The sequence below is a fragment of the Portunus trituberculatus genome, chromosome 37, assembly GCF_017591435.1.
Source record: "Portunus trituberculatus isolate SZX2019 chromosome 37, ASM1759143v1, whole genome shotgun sequence".
NCBI classification, from domain to species: Eukaryota; Metazoa; Arthropoda; class Malacostraca; order Decapoda; family Portunidae; genus Portunus; species Portunus trituberculatus.
In genome coordinates, this window is record NC_059291.1 from 24868629 (window position 1) to 24896475 (window position 27847).

A 27847-nucleotide genomic window follows, 5' to 3' on the forward strand; every position below is an offset into this window, starting at 1 on the left:
GTTTTATCGAGTAAATTAGAATTAAGATTATATGATATTGTATGGCTGGCTGAAACAAAATTAAATGAGGTATAATATATGGAGAAGAGACAGACTGGGTAAAGGAGGAGGAAGAGTCATGATGATGTTAAGGAAAGAGATGGTGGTAAACCAAGTGGAGTGTGGGGAAGAAAAGGCAGAAGTACTGTATATTAAGATACATATCAATAAAAAAGAGTTAACAATCATTGGAACATATGTGCCACCAAAAACAAATTCATGGACCATTCAAGAATATAAAGACATGATAGATGATACAATAAGCAGTCTAATGAGAGTCATTAAAGAAAGGAGAAAAGTTATATTAGTAGATTTCAACTGAGAAAATTATGAAAGTGGTATTGGGGAAGAAGCCTGGGGGAGAAAGATTCCTGAACCTAATGATAGATAATATAATGGACCAAAGAGTAAAGGAAAACACAAGACTCAGAGGAAACGACGAGCCGGCGAGATTGGACCTGGTTTTTACAAAGGGTATACAAATGAACGATGATATAAGATGTAAGTGCCCATTGGGAAAGAGTGACCATGTAATATTAGAAACGGATATAGAAGAGGGAAAGGAAGATAGAGATGAATCATACAAAGGAGACCGATTAAACTACAGAAAGGCTGATATTGAGAACCTCAAGAACTATTTAAAAAATGTTAACAGGGAGGAGATGGAAAACTCATAGACAGTGCAAGAGAAGTATAACTTATTTTTGGAAATATAGAAAACAGGAGTCAGGGAATATGTCCTGAAATATAGACCTAAAGAAAAAGGAAAGAAAGATTGGTTTAATGCAAGGTGTGCTAGGGCAAAGGAGAAAAGAGATGGAGCTTGGAAAAGGTGGAGAAGAAATAGAAATCCAGAAAATAAGGAAAACTTCAAGGCAGTGACAAATGAATATGCTAAGGTGAGGAAGGAAGAAAAAAGGAACTATGAAAAAGACATTGTCGAAAAATGTAAGGAGCAACCAAAATTGTTCTACAGATTCATAAATAAGGCAAAAAGAAACAATAGAAAGGTTAAAATGAGAGAACGGGATGGTGGAAGACCCAAAAAGTATGGCAGAACTATTAAATAATAAATTCCAGGAGGTCTTTACCAAGGAATCCAAATTTGAAAGACCACAGGGTAAAAGAAAGAAATTAAAGTAACCAAGCTTGAAATAAAAGAGTTGATGACGGAATTAGATGAAGAGAAGGCAATGGAACCGGATGAAGTCTCAGGCAGAATATTAAAAGAATGTAGGGAAGAACTAGCAAGTCCTATATACATCATAAAATGCTCAATAGAAAATGGAACAGTACCAGTAGAATGGAATACCAGTAGAATGGAAAAGAGCTGAGGTGGTTCCCATATATAAGAAAGGAAGGAAGGTAGGACGAACCTTTAAATTATAGACCGGTATCACTAACTACTGTAATATGCAAGATGTGTGAAAGAGTAATAAATAAACAATGGATCGAGTTTCTTGAAGACAACAAATTATTATCAAATAGCCAATTTAGTTTTAGAAAAGGTCGGTTGTGTGTAACAAATTTACTGAGTTTCTACTATAGAATAGTTGATAGAGTACAAGAGAGAGAGAGAGAGGGATGGATTGACTGTATTTATTTGGATTTAAAAAATAAATAAATAAATAAATAAATAAAGTGCCACATGCAAGATTACTGTGGAAGTTAGAGGACAAGGGTGGCTTAATAGGAAGCATATTGAGATGGATGGATAATTATTTGACGGGGAGAGAAATAAGGACGGTAGTTAAAGATATGAAGTCCAAGTGGAGAGCAGTAGAAAGTGGAGTGTCACAGGGATCAGTATTGGCGCCAATACTTTTTCTCATATGTATAAACGACATGCCAGAGGGAGTGAACAGCTACATAAATCTGTTTGTGGACGATGTGAAACTGTGCAGAGTTATAAAGCAAAAAGAGGATTGTGAAATGCTGCAGGAAGACCTAAATAAGATCCGGATATGGAGTAAAAAGTTGGAGATGGAATTCAATGTGGACAAAAGCCATGTCATGGAAATGGGAAAAAGAGAAAGACGACCAGTGGGAATCTATAAGATGCGAGATGGAGTAGAATTAGAGAAAGTAAAAAAGGAAAAGGACTTGAGAGTAACGATGGAAGAAAACAATCAACCGGTAAGCCATATTGATAGAATTTTCAGAGACATATAATTTGCTAAAAAATATTGGATTAGCATTTCACTACATGGACAAAGAAATGATGAAGAAATTGATAAGTACTATAATAAGACCCAGATTGGAATATGCAGGAGTTGCGTGGATCCTCCATAAAAAAAACACATAAGAAAGTTGGAGAGACTACAGAGATGACTAAAAATGAGAGAGAAATTAAATTATGTAAAAGTGGATTTTGAAGAACTAATTAACTTTTTTGCTGATAATGAATGGAGACACATGATGTACGAAAGGACAATACAAGGGAAATATGAAATATTCATACAGAAATATAATGAAGGAATAAAGAAATACGTACATTTTTATAAAGTTAAGAAAAAATACACACTTAGTACAATACTAGATGCACAGAAGCTAAAAAGGCAAAAGATAAAGCTTGGAAGAAACTCATAAAACAGAGAAATGACAATAACAATAATAATAAGGATGCGAGAAATGAATATATTAGAGTAAGGAGAGAGGAAGTAAGAAACTTCAAGAAAGACGAACCCAAAAATTTCCTACAAATTTATAAATGGGAAAATGAAAAACAAGGAAACAATAGAAAAAAATAATTAAAGAAGGGAAGACATACCAAACAGAGAAGGAAATGTGTGAAATAATGAATGAGAGCTTCAAAACGGTATTCACTGTATAAGAAGATTTTATAGAACCTAACAGGACATTGCACAACCAAGAATTATAGGAAATTACAAAGCACAAAGAGGATATCAGAAGATTACTGGATAATTTGGATGTCAGAAAAGCAATGGGGCCATATGGTGTATCAGCCTTGGTGCTAAAAGAATGTAAAGAGCAACTGCTGGATCCAATTTGGGAAATAATTACAAGTTCACTAAATGAAGGGAAAGTTCCACTGGAATAGAAGAGAGCCAACACAATACTGATATTTAAAGAAGGAAAGGCAACTGAGCCATTAAATTACAGACTGGTGTCACTTACAAGCATTATGAGAAAGTTGTGTGAAATAATTATCAAAGAAAATGGATTAAAACATCTGGAAGAAGAACAAATCATTATTATAAAACAGACGATTTGGGTTCAGAACAGGACAGTCATGTGCGTCAAACTTATTAAGCTTCTACTCAAGAGTTATAGAAAGATTAGAAAGCAGATATGGATGGGTGGACACAATATACCTGGACATAAAAAAGGTTTTTGATAAAGTCCCTCATGGAAGACTACTTTGGAAACTAGAGAACATAGGAGAACTGTGAGGAACTTTGTTAGAATGGACAAGGGATTATTTGAAGGACAGGGAGATGAGAACTCATCTTGGGGTAAAGTAACAAGTAGAGTGCCACAAGGCACTCTACTTGTTAAACTACTTAGACCCCATTATGTTTCAGATTTTTGTAAACGACATTCACAATGGGGTAAACAGTTATATTAATTTATTTGCTGATGATGCAAAGGTGCTAAGAGTTATCAAAACCTGAGAGGACTGTTTGCTGTTACAGGAAGATATAAACAAAATCTATGAGTGGAGTAAGAAGTGGAAATTGGAGTCCAATGCCAAGAAATATCACGTAATGGAACTAGGAAAGAGCAAAAGAAGACTGGTATGGAACTATCTGATGAGAGAGGAACAAATAATGAAGACTAAGGAGGAAAAGATCTGGGAGTGATTATACAGGAAAATCTGAACCCAAAAACACATAAGCAAGATATTTGGATTATCATATAAAATGTTGACTAATATAGGAGTGGCATTTCAATTCATGGACAAAGATATGATGAAAAAAAACATTATAAGCATGACATGTCCAAAGCTGGAATATGCAGCTGTGGTGTGGTGTCCGAGTTCTAAAAAAGGATATAAAAAGATTAGAACAGATAAAAAAGATTGCTACAAAGATGGTGCTGGAATTAAAAGACCTAACATATGAAGAACGGCTGAAGGAAATGGGACTGCCAACTTTACGAGATAGAAGAGAAGAAGGAGACCTAATAACAATGTACAAGGTAGTCAAAGGCATTGAAAAGATAAACAAGGAAGAAGATAGAAGGACATTTCAATTCATGGACAAAGATATGATGAAAAATAACATTATAAGCATGACATGTCCAAAGCTGGAATATGCAGCTGTGGTGTGGTGTCCGAGTTCTAAAAAAGGATATAAAAAGATTAGAACAGATAAAGAAGATTGCTACAAAGATGGTGCTGGAATTAAAAGACCTAACATATGAAGAACGGCTGAAGGAAATGGGACTGCCAACTTTACGAGATAGAAGAGAAGAAGGCGACCTAATAACAATGTACAAGGTAGTCAAAGGCATTGAAAAGATAAACAAGGAAGAAGATAGAAGGACAAGAGGACATGTAAAGATCAGGATGAGGCAGTGTGTGAAGGATAGTTGAAAATACAGTTTTCCACACAGAACAGTGGAGAAGTGGAATGCATTGAATAAAGAAGTTGTTATAGCACATAATGTGCATAACTTTAAGGAAAAATTGGATAAATGGAGACATGGAGACAGGACACTATGAACCCTACTCGAACCCTGTACAATACAACTAGCTAAATACAACTAAGTAAATACATACTCTTAATATTATGTGGACAAAAGAACACAAACAATGACATTGTTTATGGTGAAATGGGGGTCTGGTGAACTGGGGGTCTATCCAATTGTAGCTGATATTAAAGTAAAAATGGTCAAGAATTCTAGAAGGATATAGGAGTTCAGTGGGCAGGCTGGAGGAATTGTTTAGGGAGTGGAGCTACCAACAGATGGCGTGTGGGTCACAGGTAGTAGGGGGGAGAGGGATGGGGGATCCATCTGCAGGGGAAAGATGAGCACCGTTACAAGATTCAAACAGTCAGTCAGTCACAGGAAGGGACACAAGCCACAGCAGCCATTGCCCACCTCTGCCTGGGCCACACCATACTCGGTGTTCACTTGCACCGCCTATGTCTGTCTCGTGACCACTTCTGCCCTTGGTGTAGGACTACCCCTGAGGCCATGGAACATTTCCTGCTTCAATGCCCACGCTTCCACTCTCACCATACTGCATTATGCTCCCGGCTCTCCACCCTGGCTATCACAACACTCGACATCCCCACCCTCCTGGCAGCCTTAGGTGTCCACACCTCCCGGCAACCTTCTTGAGGGAGACCAACCAGCTACCACGCCTGTGATACCCACACAGGACTACCCCAGGGCTCATAAGGATCCATAGATTTTCATGGCCTTAACTTTTGGATCCTTATGAGCCCTGGGGTAGTCCTGTGTGGGTATCACAGGCGTGGTAGCTGGCCAGTCTTCCTCAAGAAGGCACAAGTAAGGTGAAGGACAGCAGGTTGCTGGGAGGGGTGGACGCCTCAGGCCGCCAGGAGGGTGGGCAGGTCGAGTGTTGTGGTCAGGGTGGAGAGCCATGAGCATACTGCAGTGTGGTGAGAGTGGAAGCATGGGCATTGAAGCAGGAAATGCTAGATGGTCTCAGGGGTAGTCCTACACCAAGGGCAAAAGGGGTCAGAAGACAAATGCAGGCGGTGCAAGTAAGCACTGAGTATGGTGTGACCCAGGCGGAGGAGGGCAGAAAACGCATATATATATATATATATATATATATATATATATATATATATATATATATATATATATATATATATATATATATATATACAGGCAACTTCTCTAGAAAATGTGAGGGTTGGGAAGGTGCAATCAGCAGTGTCATGACAATGTGCTGTTTCACTGCTGAACTGGACACTGAGTCATTATTAGTGTGTTGAAGTGAGATAATGATAGTGAAGTATTTATTGCTTGTCTGGTACAGCTTTCTACCTCTGTCTCAACATAATCTTTTGTAATTGTGTTATTGTGAGAGCTATGTGATGTAAAGTTGTGATGATGAAAGTAAAAAAGTTTGAAAAAATTATAACAGTCTTATGATATAGAGAGATGGTGGGGAAGCCTGGCAGTGAGGCATGGGATGAGACAGGGTCTTTGGGGGAGATAAAATGTCTTCTCTTCTTGATGTTTCTCATTCTAATTCTCGTCAACTTATACCTGTCAGGCAAAAATTAGAGAGCGAAATGACACAGCTCCCTACTTGACTCCTGGCCACATACTGTGTAGGGCGTGAGTCAGGCTATGACACAACCACACAAGACATTTAAAAATGGCTTCCTGATGGGAAGGGTACTTAATTATAAAAACATAAACTATACCATCTGGTAATTTAGGGTCTTAAGATTTTGGAGATACAATAGCAATCCCAAAATCTTAAATCCCCCTAAATTAAATAAATAAATCCTGCATCTCCCTAAAGTCTGAGTTAAATTTTTTTGGGAGGTGGGTAATTCATATAAGTCAGACATATATACTATAATGAAAATTCAACTTCTCGTAGCCATAAACAAGCATCACCACATCCTCCTATGTGACTCCATCAAACCAGCACCACACACTCTTGTATAAGCCAATAATTTTTTTTTATATACTGCATTCATTATGGAAAATAAATCAGGAAAGTAAGAAAACTGTAATATGAAAATTCAACTTCTTCATGGTCAGAAACAAGTGTCAACACATTCTTCTCAGTCGATTTCATCATGCCAGCACTACACACTCTTATCTAAACCAATAACGAAATAAAAATAACGATTCCAATATTGTCATACATCATAATGAGTTTTTTAACTGCTTACTTATCCATGGAAATACATGTATATCTTATTTCTCTCCAAGAAATACATAAGAAATGATAAAATACAGCATACTGACATAGGTGTAGGTGTGAGGGCTTGGCACCTTCACACCTACACAAACATATTCTTGTAAAAGCTGATACATGATTGGCTAAGTGTCCACTATCTTGAAAACAATGGGCCAATGACAGGCCTCAATATATGACAGATAGCCTCAAACATAAACAAACTGTGCGGCATAAAGGAGCATGCACGGTCTAGATATAAGATATATCTAGACCGTGGGAGCGCGGCTTCTGAAAAGTGCCATGATCATGCCTGACAGGATCTAACGTATGAGCTACGATTGTTCCTGACGGGCTATAAAGGTTGAGGCTTTTAATTCATGAGCTGGATACTCTCTCTTCCCCTCGGACCTTCTAGAATCTTCCATACGTTTGTCTGTATGTCTCGTGACCACGTGTGCTGCTACGTTAGGCAATGATCTTAATAACTAAAAAAAACCTTCATATTATTATCCCCGGCACTACAAAACAACAACCAAACAACTGCAAACAACACTCCTGAGGCACTGAGGCAGTGTGGTGCCCCAGCATGCAGTTAGCTGATCGCGCAGTGCTGCGTGCAATCTGTTGACTGAGTTTGTTATTCGCACTCCAAAGCAATGTTTGTCCTCCAATGCAAAATAAAAAAAAAATTTTTTGTTCGTACTCAAAAGCATTCATACTCCAAGGTACCACTGTAAAGCCTTTGTTGCCCAGCCCCATGTTGGCCAGAACTTGAGGGTGACAAAAAGGTGGGTGGTAAATGAGAGAAATTCAGGGAGAAGTGTTTCTACCAAAGTGATAATTTATGCTAGAGTGATTTTAACCGTATATGCTTAAATACACTCTGCTTTGATGACATTATCAGGTGGGGAGTTTGACTGGGGCTAAACTTGGAAGGCTTTTAGACCTGATGGGGTCCCTCCTATTGTTCTCAAAAACTGTGCTTCCATGCTTGCACCTTGCCTGGCCAAACTCTTTCAACTACTATGTGTATCCACTTCTACCTTTCCTTCTTGTTGGAAGTTTGCCTACATTCAACCTGTTTCTAAAAAGGGTGACCGTTCTAATCCCTCAAACTACTGTCCAATAGCTTTAATTTCTTGCTGTCTAAAGTTTTTGAATACAAGCTCGTACGTGTATATGAGGTATGGGCCCTCGTATGCGCATACAACCTCATACGCGTGTACGATATCGTGCCTTACAATCGTATAGGGGCAAGTACATGCTTGTATTATTTCGTTTCTTTGTTTCTTTGGCTTGTATGCTACCCTGGGATGTACGTGAGTCATGCATGACTCCACCTACAATACCCCTCTAGCCAATGGGCATTGAGATAGGTGTGATGCCATATGACACGTCATCGCTCATTAGCCACTCATTATGTCCTGCTAAGCATTCAGTATTGCTTTTGCCTTAGTGAGCACGCGTACGGATTTTACTGCCATAGTGTTTTTTGCCCTACTAACTTGCCATGTCTGACCAAGCGTCAGACTCTGACCCAGGGGATAGCGAGGATAGTGATGAGAGTTGTGAGAGTGACTGTGATTATGACACAGATGATGACATAGGCGATGATGTAGAGCCTGTGGTTGACCAGGGGTGGGCCCAAGCCCAAGTCATGGGAGCCACAGGTGAGTCCCAGTAGCACTGGCACCCACTAATCCTCCCCCCCTCCCCTCCCCACCAAGCCACTCAAGCCCATCATCGCCCATGTGAATGTGAGTACAATAATAATAATAATAATAATAATAATAATAATAATAATAATAATAATAATAATAATTATGCATTATAATATATATTATTATTATTTTGTAAATTAGTACATAGCCTATTGGTAATACAATACGGTATTATTACATTATTATTGTTATTATTATTATTATTGAGCAAAGAACAATCTAATTACGTAATTGGGGTAAAGGTGTGAGGTGACACTGGTGGTGTAATGGGAGATGCGGGTGGTGTGCAGGGTGTGCGAGCAGCAACCCACGCTTCCACCCATTCAAGTGGGTTTGCACCTTATATATATATATATATATATATATATATATATATATATATATATATATATATATATATATATATATATATATATATATATATATATATATATATATATATATATATATATATATATATATATATATACCATTTTTTTTTTAATACCATTTTTTTCGCTCAGCATATAGTAGAGACATCAATGAAGCGTATGTCAGAAATATTCAGGCCATAAAATATTTTTTTACATACGTAAACATAACCTAAATTTATGCTATCGATGTGAGGCAACCGACCTAACACAAACAAACGAAGCCTACCATAACCTTCAATGAGGTGTCTACTATCTGTTGAACATAAAAATAAAGAAATATGACCATAGAAAATGAATGAAAACATGAGTTAATTGAGTGCGTAGTGGCAGCGCGCGCAACAGGTTTCAGCTTGTACACTGGGTGGGGTTTGGGGGGGGGGTGCCCTTGTGGCAAAGGGGTTAATAGGAAGATTCTTAAATGTCTGTCACTTCACGATCTTCTACCTGATAGCCAATGTGGCTTCCGTCAAGGTCGCTTTACTGGTGATCTGGCTTTCCTTACTGGGTCTTGGTCATCCTCTATTAAAGATTTTGGAGAAATTTTTGCTGTCATGTTAGATATATAAATGTTTTTGATAGAGTCTGGCACAAAGCTTTAATTTCAAAACTGCCCTCTTACAGTTTCTATCCTTCTCTCTGCAACTTTATCTCGAGATTCATTTCCGACTGTTCTATTGCAACCTTGGTATTCGGCCACTATTCTTCTCCTAAATCTATTGACAGTGGTGTTCCTGAGGGTTCTGTCATGACATCCACTCTCTTTCTGATATTCAATAACCAAACTTTTTGCCCTATCCACTCTCTTTCTGATATTCAATAATGATCTTAACCAAACTTCTTGCCCTATCCACTCCCACACTGATGATACCACCCTACATCTTTCCATGTCCTTTCAGAGACAACCAACCCTTCAGGAAGTCAAGAGATCACGCAGGGACACCACAGAACGCCTGACTTCTGATCTTTCTAAGATTTCTGATGAGGCAGAAAAAATCTAGTAGTTTTCAATGCCTCAAAAACTCAATTCCTCCATCTATCAACTCGACACAACCTTCCAGACAACTATCCCCTCTTCTTCAATGACACTCAACTGTCTTCCTCTTGCACAATGAATATCCTCCCTCGGTCTGTCCTTTGCTCATAATCTTAACTGGAAACTTCACATCTCATCTCTTGCTAAAACAGCTTCTATGAAGTTAGGTGTTCTGAGGCAGTTTTTCTCGCCCCTCCAACTGCTAATTGTATGGAGTACTCTTCGCATGTTTGGGGCGGTTCCACTCACAGTTTTTGTTTCATCAACTCCCCTCCTCTGACTGATTACCTTCAGCCTCTTTCTCACTGCTGAAATGTTGCATCTCTTTCTATCTTTTATCACTATTTTCATGCTAACTGCTCTACTGATCTTGCTAACTGCATGCCTCCCCTCCTCCTGTGGTCTCCCTGCACAAGGCTTTCTTCTTCCTCTCATCTTTATTCTATCCAGCTCTCTAATACAAGAGTTAACCAGTACTCTCAATCATTCATACCTTTCTCTGGTAAACTCTGGAACTTCATGCCTGTTTCTGTATTTCCATCTTCTTATGACTTGACTTCTTTTAACAATTCATAAATTAAAAGAAATGTTGGATTTTCACAGATATGAAGACAGGACAGCACAAACATAGCTCTTTTCCTGTTTTGTTAAAACTAGGTAAATACACACACCCCAAACACTCAAAAAACTCCTTAACATAATCAATACACTTTTACACAACTAACACCAAAAACAATCTCACACTTTCACACTGAGCTACACACCTGCAGGGCTTTAAGTTCCTCCATATGTGTCTTGATAAGCCCCTTCTTCTTATCTCTGACATGAGTAATATCAGACAAGTCGTTCTGCAGCTGAATGACCTTTTGTGACGAGCTCTTTATCATCTGTGTCAGTTCCTCAAGTCTGTGGGCCACTTCACTCTCTGTAAGCATGATGCAGGAATGTGTCAGTGTGTGTATTTACCTAGTTGTAGTTTTACAGGGCCTGTGTGTGTGTGTGTGTGTGTGTGTGTGTGTGTGTGTGTGTGTGTGTGTGTGTGTGTGTGTGTGTGTGTGTGTGTGCATGTTTTTCAACCCATACAGTGTTTAGTACATACATATACGTACCTCCTTGAGAAGTGTTTAGTACATATACATACGATTTCCTTTTAGAGCCTTTGTACGTCCTAGAATTTTTTTTGTATATATATGATTTGTCACTAACAGTAACACAAAAGTTTAGAAAAGTCAGGACTTTTTTTTATATATGTGTACATATAGTTTTGATTTGTAGTTATTAAGGACTAAATACAGGCAAGCCCCGCTTAACGAAGGGGTTAGGTTCCTAAAAAACCCTTCGTTAAGCGAAACTTTGTTAAGCGAACTGATTATAACAAGTTTAACCCCTGATTTGAACTTCCATTGAGAGTAAGCAAAGCGAGAGTGCATCATAGTACAGTAAAAGGTTTAATGAAAGTAAAAATTATAAAGTTAAACATTTAGGTAGTTTAATTTAAGTCATTATAATGTACACTAATGTATGTATGTACGTAACTTTATAATGTTGATGATCTTAACTTTATGAAGGGAGGGAGAGTGAAACGGGAAATACACTAACCGGCAACCTGTGGAATGTAAACAAAGTGCTCATCATGGTACTGCATACAAAACTTATGTACCACATTTACACAAGGCTTTCCATTTTATCCATTGTAGAGTCATGAGTTCAGGTGGTTCTTTTAGCTTTCAAGCAAGATGCGGTCTCACCAGCCTTCTTAATAGAGTCTGCTGACTTGAAAATAGTAGACAGTAGATGGAGTCAAGATGGTAGCAAGCAATGTTATTAGTTTTCTGGCTTCTCTCTTGTCTGTGAATAATACCCAGCTTCACTTTGAGAGTAAGACACTTCCTGTTCTTAGGAACGTTAGGCCATATTGCAGGGCGTTTTGGTGGTAAGTTGAACTAGGGAAGATGAGCTGCTGGTGACGCTGTTATGTTTTGACTGGTGAGTGAGTGGTGTGTGTGATCTTGATCTTGATGCTACAGGTGACGCAGAATTTCTTCTGAGTCAGGCCTTTGTATCGGCAGTGCCTGTGTTGTCCACAAGAGGCTTGATCTTGATCTTTATTCTACAGGTGTTTCAGGATTTCTCCTGAGGCAGGCCTTAGTACCAGCAGATCCTGGTGTATTCAAAAGCCTGTCAGCTTACATGATATGGTGGGGCTTTCAAATTTGGAAAAAATTACCTAGATAAAACTTCGTTAAAGCAAGTTTGGTGTTCGTTAAACGAGCAGATGGTAGTAAAACGAATTCTTCGTTGTAGCGAAATTTCGTTGTGTGAACCTTCGTTAAAGGGGGTTGCCTGTACTTCAGTAGGAATTGAAACATACTTCGGGTTATTTTGTTTTTTTCTTGATGCATATATCAAAGCAATAAAATGACAGAATTTTACTGTATTGGAGAGCGATAAGAAAAAAAAATTACAATAAATATTTTGGCACACTTGAAACGTGGGATGCATCCAATCATTTTCCTGAACTAAAAATTCTTGTTTACCTATAGGCACATGTGATGTAAAAAGTACTTGTTTATCACAGACATTATAGAGTTGTGGAATGTGTATGTAAGGTAGATATTAGAAGATTTAAAAAATGTAAACAAAATTTTCCTTCATTAGTTGGACATTGTAAGCTCTCAGAAGGGAAAGTATCCAATAATGAGTATGGCATGGTTGCCACACTTCGGCTCATCACATTGAAATAATATATATATATATATATATATATATATATATATATATATATATATATATATATATATATATATATATATATATATATATATATATATATATATATATATATATATATATATATATATATATATATATAGGCAACAACCTGCTTACGTTCCTAAAAACCCTTCGTTAAGCGAAATTTCATTAAGCGAACTGATTATAACAAGTTTAACCCCTGACTTGAACTTCCATTGAGAGTAAACAAAGTGAGAGTACATCATAGTACAGTGAAAGGTTTAATGAAAGTAAAAATTATGAAGTTAAACATTTAGGCAGTTTAATTTAAGTCATTATAATGTACACTAATGTATGTATGCACGTAACTTTATAATGTTGATGATCTTAAATTTATGAAGGGAAGGAGTGAAACGGGAAAGACACAAACCGGCAATCTGTAGAACGTAAACAAATGGCGCAAAACTTATGTACCACATTTCCACAAGGCTTTCCATTTTATCCATTGTAGAGTCATGAGTTCAGGTGGTTCTTTTAGCTTGAAAGGAAGATACGTTCTCACCAGTCTTCTTAATAGAGTCTGCTGACTTGAAAATAGTAGAGACAGTAGATGGAGTCAAGATGGTGGCGAGCAATGCTATTAGTTTTCTGGCCTCTCTCGTGTCTGTGAATAATATCCAGCTTCACTTCGAGAGTAAGAGACTTCCTGGTCTTCTTAGCAACGCTAGGTGACATTGCAGAGCGTTTTGGCGGTAAGTTGAGTAACGGAAGACTAGCTGCTGCTGACGCTGTTATTGTTTTGAACACGGGGGGAGTGAGTGGTGAGCGTGTTGTTCATGAGAGGCGCTGGTGTATTCAAAAGCCTGTCGGCTTGCGTGATACGGCGGTGCTTTCAAACTTGGAAAAAATTATCTGGATAAAACTTCGTTAAAGCAAGTCTAGTGTTTGTTAAACGAGCAGATGGTAGTAAAATGAAACCTTCATTGTAGCGAAATTTCGTTGTGTGAACCTTCGTTAAGCAGGGGTTGCCTGTATATACAGTTGACCCTCATTAACTCGGAATAATAGGAGGAAAGGTTGGTACAACAAATGCGAATGTCTGACTTATACGAATTCACCAAAAAAAAAAAAAAAAAAAAAAAAATCTATTTAATTTTGGGGATACAGTAATACTCCGCTTAACGAACAGAATAGGGAGTGTCAAAGCTGTTTGTAGAGCAAAAATTCGTTAAGCGACGTAATTTTCCCATAGAAATAATGGAAATAGGGGGGGATGCATTCTGGGCTGGTCCCAACATACATGGGTTAAAAAAAAAAATAAAAAAAAAAAATAATATAAATATATATATATATATATATATATATATATATATATATATATATATATATATATATATATATATATAAGTTTGGCAGCATATTGGGCCACTGGTTTACCACTACTTTTATGATGCCATATGAGTCATTGAAAGTTAGAGGAGCTACATACAAATTCTCTCACATTCTCGCATTTATGTTTACAAAGCAACATTTCTACTAGCTTTTTACAAACCTTGCCCCCAAGAAAGGATTGTTTTGTAATGCATAAAGTGAAATCTTATATAGAATACCAAAAAATAAAGCAGAGATGAGATGAGCCACAGACGAAGCGGGAGACTCGTGGCGACTTGGCCGCTTCTTCTTCTTCTTCTTCTTGTGACCCTTTTAGCCTGCATGTTGTCTTTCCCCATGATATTTGTTTCCACTCCTCTATTGTCTGCTATAATGGATATCATATCTTAGTATTCATATACGCTCATGCCACGAGGATAACCTCGACTCCGTGGCACTGAGTGACAGTGAATTATTAATGAAATACCGCGGTATTTCATTAGTAATTCACTATCACTCAGTGCCACGGAGTCAAGGTTATTCTCGTGGCATGAGCGTATATGAATACTAAGATATGATATCCATTATAGCAGGCAAGAGAGGATTGAAAACATAAACATAAACACAGAAGCAAAAGGGTCACAAGAAGAAGCTGCCGAGTGGCCGCGAGTCTCCCGCTTCGTCTGTGGTTCATCTCATCTCTGCTTTATTTTTTGGTATTCCATGTAAGATTTCACTTTATGCATTACAAAATCCTTTCTTGGGACAAAGTTTGTAAAAAGCTAATAGAAATGTTGTTTTGTGAACATAAATGTATATGTAAGACAGTAACACCACTCCCAGAGGTGGTGTTCCCAGCAACCTGAAAGCAACCTTGTCACTGTCCCTCCAAGCGTTTATGGATGCCATTTCGCTGCAAGAGGTTGCTCTGACGTTGTTAAAGAATCTTGGATCCAGCTTCAGGAGCACTGGAGACAGAGGCAGAGAGCCAGCCAATCACAGCGAAACTACCGCATTCGGTCCCTCAACCGGCATATTCAAACCCAGGAAATTCGCTAAAGCGGATATGGTTGTACATTATGTGGATTTTTGGTCTAACTTTATATAGTACGTTAAACAAACGTTCGTTAAGCGGAGTATTACTGTATTTAAAATTTTGGTATTACATTTGTATCTCCAAAACTTTCAGACCCTAAATTACCAGATGGTGTAATTTATTTTTTGCTAATTAAATACATTTTTAAATGTTTCGTGCGGTTGCATCATAGACTGACTCGCACCCTACAGAGTACGTGGCCAGGTGTCAGAAATAACGTCCTCACTGGCATAAATTGACATGGATTTGAATCAGAAACTTCAAGAAGGGAAGACAAGAAGAAAGAAACAAATAAATGTATCACTGGGAGACAGCTGGACCTTGAATCCTCACCTCCCCTCTCCCCTGTCACGCATGTTATCTCCCCGTCCAAGACCCTGGCCTCACCCAATGCCTCACTGCCAGGCTTCTGCACATCTCTTATATCATAAGACTGCTGTGATCTTTTCAAACACTGTTTTTCCTCACTTCCTTCATCATCACAACTATACATCACATAATACTCACAATAACATTATTACAAAAGATTTTGTTGAGACAGAGGTACAAAGCTGGACCAGACGAGTAATAAATACTTTATTGTATTATCTCACTTCAACATGCTAACAATGACTCTAAGAGAAAAAAAAACAGCAGATTGCCATGACGCTGCTGATGGCGCCTTCTCAACACTCACCTACAAGTGAATAATATTGTCTAGAGCAGCGAGGATCTGATGCGTTATAATCTTATCATGCTCCAAGAAGTCACTATTGTATACACAATCATGTGTGAAAATTTCATGTCAATCAGATGAATACAAATAACAAAATAAAGACAAAATTATGAAAATTTTTTAGGAGAGAAAATCTCAGTGTTTTTTTATACTTCAAAAATTTTCACAAAATCGGTATAAACTCTGATCCACTTTTGTTTGGTATCATTTTAAAGTACAACAAAAATGCAATTTTTTGTTGGAATTGAATTTGATTTTTTATAATGTCAAAAGAAAAAAGAAAAAATGTGAAAAAAAAAAAAAAAAAAAAAAAACTTGGGCAGTTCAACTCAAGACTTTAGTCCCTGTGGCAGTCAGAGTCCTTCTTGTCAGAAAATCTGAGTTATCGGGGTCCAAGTTATCGAGGTTCACCAGTATATATATATATATATATATATATATATATATATATATATATATATATATATATATATATATATACAGTAAAAGTCCTTAAATCCCGAACCTTATAATCCGAATATCCTCATAATCCGGAAAATTTGAAAGGCTGAGTTAAATATGTAAAAAGTAAGAAATAGTACTAATAAATATATAATAATAATAGCCGAAACCGAACATGTCATCACCGACATTGAGTTTAACACAAACTCGTAAGAGAATTAATATTTGGAGGTATTATAAGTGGTGTTTTATGTTTATGTAGGTGATGTGCGTGCGTGCGTGTGTGTATGTGTGTGTTGCGGAGTTCTGTTATCTGCGTGGGTGGTCCAGCTGGTGTACGCTCGACGCCGGTGACGTGATTGGGTGGCGTATCATGTTGGAGGCCTTCCTTTCTTTTTGTTTCCCTATATCAGACATCAGTAAATGTTTTATGTTATGAAATGTGTTTTGTATTATACTTAAAATTATTTTATAGTGTGACATAAGTATTATGGACTGTATACATATTATGTGGGGTACAGTACAGTACAATCACTCAAACTTCTCAGTATATGTGTATGGTGGAATAGCCTACGTAAAATAGTGAAATCACCTACACAAATACAAGTTGACAAGTAGGAAAAGAGCAATCATCACATATGGGCCGTCATAATGGCTGGAAAGGCCCATGCCACTCCCGCCATAGTCTGGCAAATCTTCAAGAAAAAAAAAAAAAAAAAAAAGCCTACGTAAATCTTGTGTGGTGTGGTGAGGAAGTACACAGTGGACTGGTGGTAGCAGCAATCCCTGTAAGATGTTATGACAGTACTACAAAGAGATATAGCAAGTAGGGGTTAGTTTAGTGGGATTTACATAGTACCCTCAAGATTTTAATCTTACTTTCAGCCTTACTATCTTACAATCCGGAAAATCCTAGAATCCGGAATGCCTGAACCCCCATGACTTCCGGATTTCAGGACTTTTACTAAATATATATATATATATATATATATATATATATATATATATATATATATATATATATATATATATATATATACACAGCAATTTCTGATTTTTTTTAGATTATATGGGGTAAATAAAAAATATCCTCAAAAAAATGCAACCTGGCAAGACCCATATTTCTGATAAAGTGGTAAGTGGAGATGTCTTTTTTTTGTTTTTTTTATTTATCACCCCTAAAAACAACCATAATGGTAACAAAACTACCACAAAAGAGCTAAAATTAACCAAAAATATCTTTATTTTTATTTTTTATTTATTTATTTTTTTTACATAGGGAAGAGGGCCAGCCAAGGGTAAAAAAAAGAAAGTTAGAAAAAGGCCCACTTGAGCGCTGGCTCTCCAGACTTCAAAAAGTGCCAAAACCGTCAGCCAGAATTAGGGGAGGAAATCCCTCGATACCTCCCTCTTAAAAGAAGACAAACTGTAGGAATTCGGAAATACAGATGCAGGGAGGGAGTTCCAGAGTTTACCAGTGAAAGGGATGAATGATTGAGCATACTGGTTAACTCTTGCATTAGAGAGTTGGACAGAATAGGGATGAGAGGAAGAAGAAAGCCTTGTGCAGCATGGCCGCAGGAGGACGGGAGGCATGCAGTTAGCAAGATCAGTAGAACAGTTACCATGAAAATAGCGATAAAATATAGAAAGGGATGCAACATTTCGGCTGTGAGATAGAGACTGAAGACAGTTAGTCAGAGGAGGGAAGTTGATGAGACAAAGAGCTTTCGATTCCACCCTATCAAGCAAAGCTGTGTGACTGGAACGCCCCCAAACATGCGAAGAGTACTCCATACAGGGACGGATAAGGCCCTTATACAGAGTAAGCAGTTGGAGGGCGAGAAAACTGTCGGAGACGCCTCAGAACACCTAATTTCATAGAAGCTGTTTTAGCAAGAGATGAGATGTGAAGTTTCCAGTTAAGATTATGAGCAAAGGACAGACCGAGGATATTCATTGTGGAAGAGGGAGACAGTTGAGTGTCATTGAAGAAGAGGGGATAGTTGTCTGGAAGGTTGTGTCGAGTTGATAGATGGAGGAATTGAGTTTTGAGGCATTGAAAACTACTAGATTTTCTCTGCCCCAATCGGAAATCTTAGAAAGATCGGAAGTCAGGCGTTCCGTGGCGTCCCGCGTGATCTGTTGATTTCCTGAAGGGTTGGACGTCTCTGAAAGAACGTGGAAAGATGTAGGGTGGTATCATCAGCGTAGGAGTGGATAGGGCAAGAAGTTTGGTTAAGAAGGTCATTAATGAATAATAGAGAGTGGGTGACAGGACAGAACCCTGAGGAACACCACTATTAATAGGTTTAGGAGAAGAACAGTAGCCGTCTACCACAGCAGCAATAGAGCGGTCGGAAAGGAAACTTGAGATAAAGTTGCAGAGAGAAGGATAGAAGCCGTAGGAGGGCAGTTTTGAAATCAAAGCTTTATGCCAGACTCTATCAAAAGCTTTTGATATGTCTAACGCAACAGCAAAAGTTTCACCGAAATCTCTAAAAGAGGATGACCAAGACTCAGTAAGGAAAGCCAGAAGATCACCAGTAGAGCGACCTTGACGGAAGCCATACTGGCGATCAGACAGAAGATTGTGAAGTGACAGATGTTTGAGAATCTTCCTATTCAGGATAGATTAAAAACTTTAGACAAGCAAGAGATTAAAGCTATAGGACGGTAGTTTGAGGGGTTAGAACGGTCACCCTTTTAGGAACAGGCTGAATGTAGGCGAACTTCCAGCAGGAAGGAAAGGTACAAGTCGATAGACAAAGTTGGAAGAGTTTGGCCAGGCAAGGTGCAAGCACAGAAGCACAGTTTTTGAGAACAATAGGAGGGACCCCATCAGGTCCATAAGCCTTCCGAGGGTTTAGGCCAGCAAGGGCATGGAAAACATCATTACGAAGAATTTTGATTGTAGACATGAAATAGTCAGAGGGAGGAGGAGAGGGAGGACAAGCCCAGAATCATCCAAGGTGGAGTTGTGAGCAAAGGTTTGAGAAAAGAGTTCAGCTTTAGAGACAGAAGAGATGGCAGTGGTGCCATCAGGATGAAATAAAGGAGGAAAGATGAAGAAGTGAAGTTATTTGAGATGTTTTTGGCTAGATGCCAGAAGTCACGAGGAGAGTTTGAGTTTGAAAGATTTTGACATTTCCTATTTATGAAAGAGTGTTTGGCAAGTTGAAGAACAGACTTGGCATGATTCCGGGCAGAGATATAAAGTGCATGAGATTCAGGAGATGGAAGGCTCAAGTACCTTTTGTGGGCAACCTCTCTATCATGTATAGCACGAGAACAGGCTGAGTTAAACCAAGGTTTAGAAGGTTTAGGTTGAGAAAAGAATGAGGAATGTACGCCTCCATGCCAGATACTAACACCTCTGTTATGCGTTCAGCACAAAGAGATGGGTCTCTGACACGGAAGCAATAATCATTCCAGGAAAATCAGCATAATACCTCCTCAGGTCCCCCAACTGGCAGAGGCAAAACGCCAGAGGCACCTTCGCTTTGGGGATCCTGCGGAGGATTGGAAAAATAGGACAAGATACAGAAATGAGATTGTGATCGGAGGAGCCCAACGGAGATGAAAGGGTGACAGCATAAGCAGAAGGGTTAGAGATGAGGAAGAGATCAAGAATGTTGGGCGTGTCTCCAAGACGGTCAGGAATACGAGTAGGGTGTTGCACCAGTTGCTCTAGGTTATGGAGGATAGCAAAGTTGAAGGCTAGTTCACCAGGGTGGTCAGTGAAGGGGAGAGGAAAGCCAAAGCTGGTGGTGAACATTGAAATCTCCAAGAATGGAAATCTCAGCGAAAGGGTAAGGGGACAGAATGTGCTCCACTTTAGAAGTTAAGTATTCGAAGAAATTACTATAGTCAGAAGAGTTGGGGGAGAGATAAATAGCACAGATGAATTTAGTTTGAGAGTGACTGTTAAGTCGTAGCCAGATGGTGGAAAATTCGGAAGACTCAAGAGCGTGGGCACGAGAGCAAGTTAAGTCGTTGCGTACATAGACGCAACATCCAGCTTTGGAATGAAAATGAGAATAGAGAAAGTAGGAGGGAACAGAGAAGGGGCTATTGTCAGTTGCCTCAGATAGCTGTGTTTCGGTGAGGAAAGGGAGAGGTGGTGTTCCACAGATTGAAAATTAGATCTAAGACCGCGAATGTTGCAGAAGTTAATGAAGAAAAAGTTGAGGGAGGTGTCAAGGCATTTGTGGTCTTCAACAGGAGAGGTGTCCGACCTGGGGACATTTTTGGTCCCCTCCCCAGAGGGGGACTCCGAGGCGTTGTTTATTTTGGGTCCCATTTTTCTTTTAAATTTTGATTTGGAGTGAAGGGTGTATGTGTGGTAAGTGCATGTAGTTTTGTGTGAAGAAGGAGAGCTGTCTTTAGAGGGTAGGCTGTGACTACCCCCTTGAGTTGTGAGACACAAAGGGAAACATTCAACGAGATCACAACTAGCTTTAATGGAAGATTCACAGCACCTCCTGAACTAGTGCTATTAGATCTCACTGGGAGTAAGTTATTGTTTCGGTAGGTGTCTACTACCTCCTCCACTAAACTATACTTAACTTAAACTTCAAAAACATCATTGAAACACCCACCGTCAAGTCCAGGAAGGTTCTGCAGCTGCCCCTGCAACACATCCAGCTGTCTCTGGTAATCTTTCAGCTCTGCCAACCTCTCTTGCTCTTCAGCCTTTTGTGTGGCAAAATGGCGGTGTGCATCCTTCAGTTTGTCGGCCACGTTGTTACTCTGTGCCTTTAAGTTCTCATTGGCAAGTTGACTCTTGCGGACCAACTGTGTCTGTGTGGTTAGGTTAGGATGGTTTATCAAAAGATTTCTCCCTATTAGTAATACAGAAATTTTGTAATCTGTCATTAGAACCATAAAAACACAGTGAGAGACTCATGTCACTTCAACTAGAGCGTTCTAAAAGTGTTCTTCCTCTTAGTATCATAGCAATCTTGTTAATCTTTCACTAGAACCATAAAAACATCTTTGAAAATTTGTGTCATTTCAACTAGAGCCTTTCAAGTGTTTCTCCTATTAGTTATGTAGAAATTTTGTTAATCTGTTACTAGAAGCACAGCAACACCCTTAGAAACCTGCATAATTTCAACTAGGGCCTTTTAAAAGTGTATTCCTCCTGATGAGAAAGCAGAAATCTTGTTGATCTGTCACTAGAACCGCAACACCATTGAAATCCCACATCACTTCAACTAGAGGTTTTGGAAAGTAGTGGAAATACATAACATAATCTTGAAATGCACCAGAATAACACACTCACTCTCCCTTCCTCACACTGTCAAATACCATTCTATGTCTCACTCACCTTTGAGTGTACAATCTTCTTGACTCCACTAAGAGCAGCATTTATCTTTTTTGATTTTTCTATGGTTGGGTTCATCCTGTGCTTAAATTCGTTCAATTCTTTCAAAACTTCTTCCAGCTTCTCTTTGTGCTCCTGATGGATCTGTGGGGGTGTGTGGGAAGATGTTAGGTGAAGTTATATTAGGTTAGGGTAATATCAATAAACAATAGTTCAGTTTATTTGTATGGCACCCCTAGAGCTGAATCTTTATATATTACAGTTAGTCACTTACTTATATACCATATACTAAAAACACACATTGTAAGACAACTCTAACGCTGAGGTGGTGTCTGACATATTATGACACCATGGCTGTCAGATGGTGCCAGATTGATCTAATGACCTAGTCCTTGTTTATTCTCAGTTTGTTTCTCCTACCTAGCAGTGGGTCACACCTTTCAACCTACGTTGCTGGCTGAACACAGACCATCCACTTGAATAGACCCAGGATTTGAACCAAGACCCTCCAATTGTGTGGTAGGTATGCTAACCAATGCACTACCAGGCTGTGTATTTACCTAGTTGTAGTTTTACAGGGCCTGGGCTTTAAGCTCGTGTGGCCCCGTCTCCATATCTACACTTATCAAATTTTTCTTTAAAGCTATGCAAACTCTTTGCTGACACCACTTCCTCACTCACACTGTTCCAAGTCTCAAAACATCTTTGTGGGAAACTATATTTTTTAACATCTCTCAGACATCTTCCCTTCCTCAATTTTTTACTATACGATCTTGTGCTTCGAATGTCATATTCTTCTCTCAGGATCAGTTTCTCATTATCCACTTGATCCACTCCATTAATCAATTTATAAACTTGTATCAGATCCCCTCTCTCCCTTCTATGTTCCAGGGTTGGTAGATCCATAGCCTTTAGTCTCTCCTCATATGTCATGTGTGTGTGCATTTACCTAGTTGTAGTTTTACAGAGCCTGGGCTTTGTGCTCGTGTGGCCCCATCTCCATATCTACACTTATCCAATCTTACTTTAAAACTATGCACACTCGTTGCAGACACTACTTCTTCATTCAAACTCTTCCACGTCTCAACACATCTTTGTGGGAAACTATACTTTTCAATATCTCTTACACATCTTCCCTTCCTCAGCTTCTTACTATGCGATCTTGTGCTTCGACTGGCACTTTCTTCTCTCAGGATCAGATACTCATTGTCCACTTGGTCCATTCCGTTTATCAATTTATAAACTTGTATGAGATCCCCTCTCTCCCTTCTTTGCTCCAATGTTGGAGGATCCATAGTCTTTAGTCTCTCCTCAAATGTCATCCCTTCGAGTTCTGGGACCATTCTTGTAGCCATTTTTTGTAGTCTCTCAAGCTTATGTTTCTTTTTGTGAGGAATCCACACTACTCCTGCATATTCCAATCTGAGTCTTATTATAGTACTTATCAGTTTCTTCATCAATTCTTTGTCCATGTAGTGAAATCCTATTCCAATATTCCTTAGCAAATTATATGTCTCTGAAAATTTTATCAATATGGCTTGCCTATTGATTATTTTCTTCCATCATCACTCCCAAATCCTTTTCCTTTTTTATTTTCTCCAGTTCTACTCCATCTCCCATCTTATAGATTCCCACTGGTCATCTTTCACTCTTTCCCATTTCCATGACATGGCTTTTGTCCACATTGAATTCCATCTCCCACTTTTTACTCCATTCCCAGATCTTAATTAAGTCTTCTTGCAGTATTTCACAATCCTCTTTTTGCTTTATAACTCTGGAGTTTCACATCGTCTGCAAACAGATTTATGTAGCTGTTCACACCTTCTGGCATGTCGTTTATATAAAGGAGAAAAAGTATTGGCGCCAATACTGACCCCTGTGGCACTCCGCTTTCTACTGCTCTCCACTTGGACTTCATGTCTTTGACTACCGTCCTTATTTTTCTGTGTGTGTGTGTGTGTGTGTGTGTGTGTGTGTGTGTGTGTGTGTGTGTGTATTTACCTAGTTGTATTTACCTAGTTGTAGTTTTACAGGGCCTGGGCTTTATGCTCGTGTGGCCCCGTCTCCATATCTACACTTATCCAATCTTACTTTAAAAGTGTGCACACTCTTTGCAGACACTACTTCTTCATCTAAATTGTTCCACGTCTCAATACATCTCTGCGGGAAACTATATTTTTAATATCTCTCAGACATCTTCCTTTCTCAGCTTTTTACTATGCGATCTTGTGCTTGGATGTCATATTCTTCTCTCAAGATCAGTTTCTCATTATCCACTTGGTCCATTCCGTTGATCAATTTATAGACTTGTATCAGGTCTCCTCTCTCCCTTCTTTGTTCCAAGGTTGGTAGATCCATAGCCTTTACTCTCTCCTCATATGTCATCCCTTCAAGTTCTGGGACCATTCTTGTAGCCATTTTTTGTAGCCTCTCCAATTTTCTTATGTGTTTCTTTTTATGAGGGGTCCACACTACTCCTGCATATTCCAATCTAGGTCCAATCATTTCTTTGTCCATGTAGTGAAATGCTACTCCAATATTCCTCAGCAAATTATATGTTTCTCTAAAAATTCTATCAATATGGCTTACTGGTTGATTGTTTTCTTCCATCGTCACTCCTAAGTCCTTTTCCTTTTTGACTTTCTCCAGTTCTACACCATCTCCCATCTTATAGATTCCCACAGGTCTTCTTTCACTCTTTCCCATTTCCATGACATGGCTTTTGTTCACATTGAATTCCATTTCCCATTTCTTACTTCATTCCCAGATCTTATTTAGGTCTTCTTGCAGTATTTCACAATCCTCCTTTTGCTTTATAACTCTGCAGTTTCGTATCATCCGCAAACAAATTTATGTAGCTGTTCACTCCTTCTGGCATGTCGTTAATATAAATGAGGAAAAGTATTGGTGCCAATACTGACCCCTGTGGCACTCCGCTTTCTACTGCTCTCCACTTGGACTTCATATCTTTAACTACCGTCCTTATTTCTCTCCCCCTCAAATAATTTTCTATCCATCTCAATGTGCTTCCTTTTAAGCCACCCTTCTCCTCTAACTTCCACAGTAATCTTGCGTGTGGCACTTTGTCAAACGCCTTTTTTAAATCCAAGTAGATGCAGTCAACCCATCCTCTCTCTCTGTACTCTATCAACTATTCTAGAATAGAAACTCAATAAATTAGTTACACAAGACCATCCTTTTCTAAAACCAAATTGGCTATTTGATATTAATTTGTTGTCTTCAAGGAACTCGATCCATTGTTTCTTTATTATTCTTTCACACATCTTGCATATTACACTAGTTAGTGATACCGGTCTGTAATTTAAAGGTTCTTCTTTCCTTCCACTCTTATATATGGGAACCACCTCAGCTCTTTTCCATTCTACTGGCACTGTTCCATTTTCTATTGAGCATTTTATGATGTATATAGGACTTGCTAGTTCTTCCCTACATTCTTTCAGTATTCTGCCTGAGACTTCATCTGGTCCCATTGCCTTCTCTTCATCCAGTTCCTTCATTAACTCTTTTTCATTTCAAGTTACTTTAATTGATTGTCTCTCTATTACCCTGTAGCCTCTCAAATTTGGATTCTTTAGTAAAGACCTCCTTTTTTTATTTAATAGTTCTGCCATACTTTTGGGTCTTCCACAATCCCGTTCTCTCCTTTTAACCTTTCCATTGTTTCTTTTTGCCTAATTTTTCCATTTATGAATCTATAGAACAATTTGGTTGCTCCTCACATTTTCACAATATCTATTTACCTAATTGTATTTACCTAATTGTAACATACGGAAAAGAGCTATGCTCGTGTTGTCCCGTCTCCATATCTATTAATGTCCAGCTTTTTCTTAAAATCATGAATATTCCTTGCGTTGACCACTTCCACGTCTAAACTATTCCATGCTTCCACCCTTCTATGAGGAAGCTATATTTTTCACATCTCTCCTATAAGTGGCCATTTTAGTTTTTCCCATGCCCTCTCGACATTCTTCCATTCCACATACACAGATCTTCCCTATCCATTTTTTCCATGCCAATCATCACTCTGTATATTGCTATCAGGTCTCCCCTTTCTCTTCTGTTTTCCAGGGTTGGAAGTTGCATTCTTTTCAGTCTGTCTTCATAAGTCAAATCTCTTAAGTCAGGCACCATTTTGTTGCAGCCCTCTGTACTTTCTCTAGTTTCCTTATGTGTTTCTTTAAGTTCGAGCCCACTGTATTGTTGCATATTCAAGCCTCGGTCTTATCATTGCAGTAATTATTTTCTTCATCATTTCTTCATCTAGATATCTGAATCTTATGTTCCTCAATAAGTTCAATACTTCTCCAATTATTTTGTTTATATGTCTCTCTGGCGATAGGTCATTGGTAATTGTCACCCCAAGGTCTTTTTCTTCATGACTGGTTTTATGTCTTCATTTCCTATCTTGTACATACTCCTGATTCTTCTTTCACTCTTGCCAAACTCTATTTTCTTGCATTTTGTCGTGTTGAACTCCATTTGCCATGTACAGCTCCATTTCCATATTCTGTCCAAGTCTTCCTGGAGTAGTTCGCAATCTTTGTCACATCTCACTTTTCTTAACAATTTTGCATCGTCTGCAAATAGGCTCACATAACTGGACACCCCATCCACCATGTCATTTATGTAGACTGCGAACATTACTGGTGCCAACACTGATCCCTGTGGAACTCCACTCTCCACCAATCCCCATTCTGATGGTCTGTCCTTAATTATTGTTCTCATTTCTCTTCCTACCAAAAGTCTTCCATCCATTTTAGTAAACTGCCATGCACTCCTCCTACCATTTCAAGTTTCCAGATCAGTCTCTGGTGTGGTACCTTATCAAAGGCCTTTTTAAATCCAGATATATTCCATCAGCCCAACCATCTCTTTCCTGTATTACATCTATCACCCTCGAATAGTAACATATCAGGTTTGTCGTGCATGAACGCCTCTTTCTAAAACCAAATTGACACTCACAAAGTATGTCATTTTTCTCCAAGAAGTCTGTCCATCTATTCTTCACCACCCTCTCACACATCTTAGCTACCACACTTGTAAGTGACACTGGTCTATAGTTCAATGGGTCTCTCTTGTTACCTGATTTATAGATTGGGACAATGTTAGCTCTTTTCCAGTCTTGGGGCACTACACCTTCCCTTAATGAGGCATCAATTACTTCACAAACTTTTTCTGCCAATTGCTCCTGCATTCTCTTAAAATCCATCCTGATACCCCATCAGGTCCCACAGCTTTTCTCACTTCTAAACTCCCCATCATGTTCTTGATCTCCTCCACAGTTACTTGAAACTCCTTCATAATCCCTTTCTGTTCCATTACCAGTGGTTTGTCAAAAGCAGTCTCCTTTGTGAATACCTTCCAAAGCATCCATTCATAGCCTCTGCCATTTCCTGGGATCTTCACTGCATACTCCATTTACTTCTAAACTTTCAATACTTTCTCTATTTTTGATGTTGTTGTTCACATGTCTGTAAAAAGCCTTGGTTGGTCTTTACATTTATCAATTATATCCTTTTCTTGTTTCTTTCTTTCTTCTCTTCTAATCAACACATATTCATTTCTTGCTCTTTTGTAACTTTCCCACTGCTTAATCCGTCTTTTCCTTCTCCACCTCTTCCATGCATCCTCTTTTCTTGTTCTAGCCTTTTCACATCTATCGTTAAACCAGTCCTGCTTTCCAACTTCTCTATGTTGTCTTATTGGTACAAATTTTTCTCACCTTCTTTGTATATTTTTATAAATTCCTTCCACTTTTCATTTGCTCCCTTAGCACTCTTGAATTTCATCCAATTTGTCTCTTGAAAGAATTTCTTTAGGTTTCCAAAATCTGTCTTGGCATAATTCCATCTTCCCACTTTATATTCTTCATTTCTTCTAGATTTCTCTTCATCTATCACCTTGAACTCCAAAACTGCATGATCACTCTTTGCTAAAGGGCACTCCACCCTCATCTCCTCAATGACCATTGGCTCTGTACTAAAGACCAAGTCCAGTCTTGACGATGCTCCCTCTCCTCCAAACCTAGTATCTTCTTTGACCCACTGAGTTAACACATTTTCCATTGCCAGTG

The 27847-nt window shown here is 38.6% G+C and overlaps 1 protein-coding gene across 1 annotated transcript in view; it reads right to left on the reverse strand.

Annotated features, from left to right (window-relative positions):
• Window positions 1–27847, reverse strand: part of LOC123514164 (structural maintenance of chromosomes protein 5-like) — a 138526-nt gene that overhangs the window by 85695 nt on the left and 24984 nt on the right. The window contains exons 8-18 of the mRNA XM_045271814.1: window positions 21757–21897; window positions 21026–21227; window positions 10819–10993; window positions 8439–8523; window positions 8143–8254; window positions 7621–7671; window positions 6970–7004; window positions 6253–6334; window positions 5614–5691; window positions 5250–5341; window positions 4969–5019 (exon numbers count right to left, since the gene is read on the reverse strand). Coding sequence (XP_045127749.1) covers window positions 4969–5019; window positions 5250–5341; window positions 5614–5691; window positions 6253–6334; window positions 6970–7004; window positions 7621–7671; window positions 8143–8254; window positions 8439–8523; window positions 10819–10993; window positions 21026–21227; window positions 21757–21897 — 1104 coding nt within the window. The remainder of the gene's footprint in view (window positions 1–4968; window positions 5020–5249; window positions 5342–5613; window positions 5692–6252; window positions 6335–6969; window positions 7005–7620; window positions 7672–8142; window positions 8255–8438; window positions 8524–10818; window positions 10994–21025; window positions 21228–21756; window positions 21898–27847) is intronic.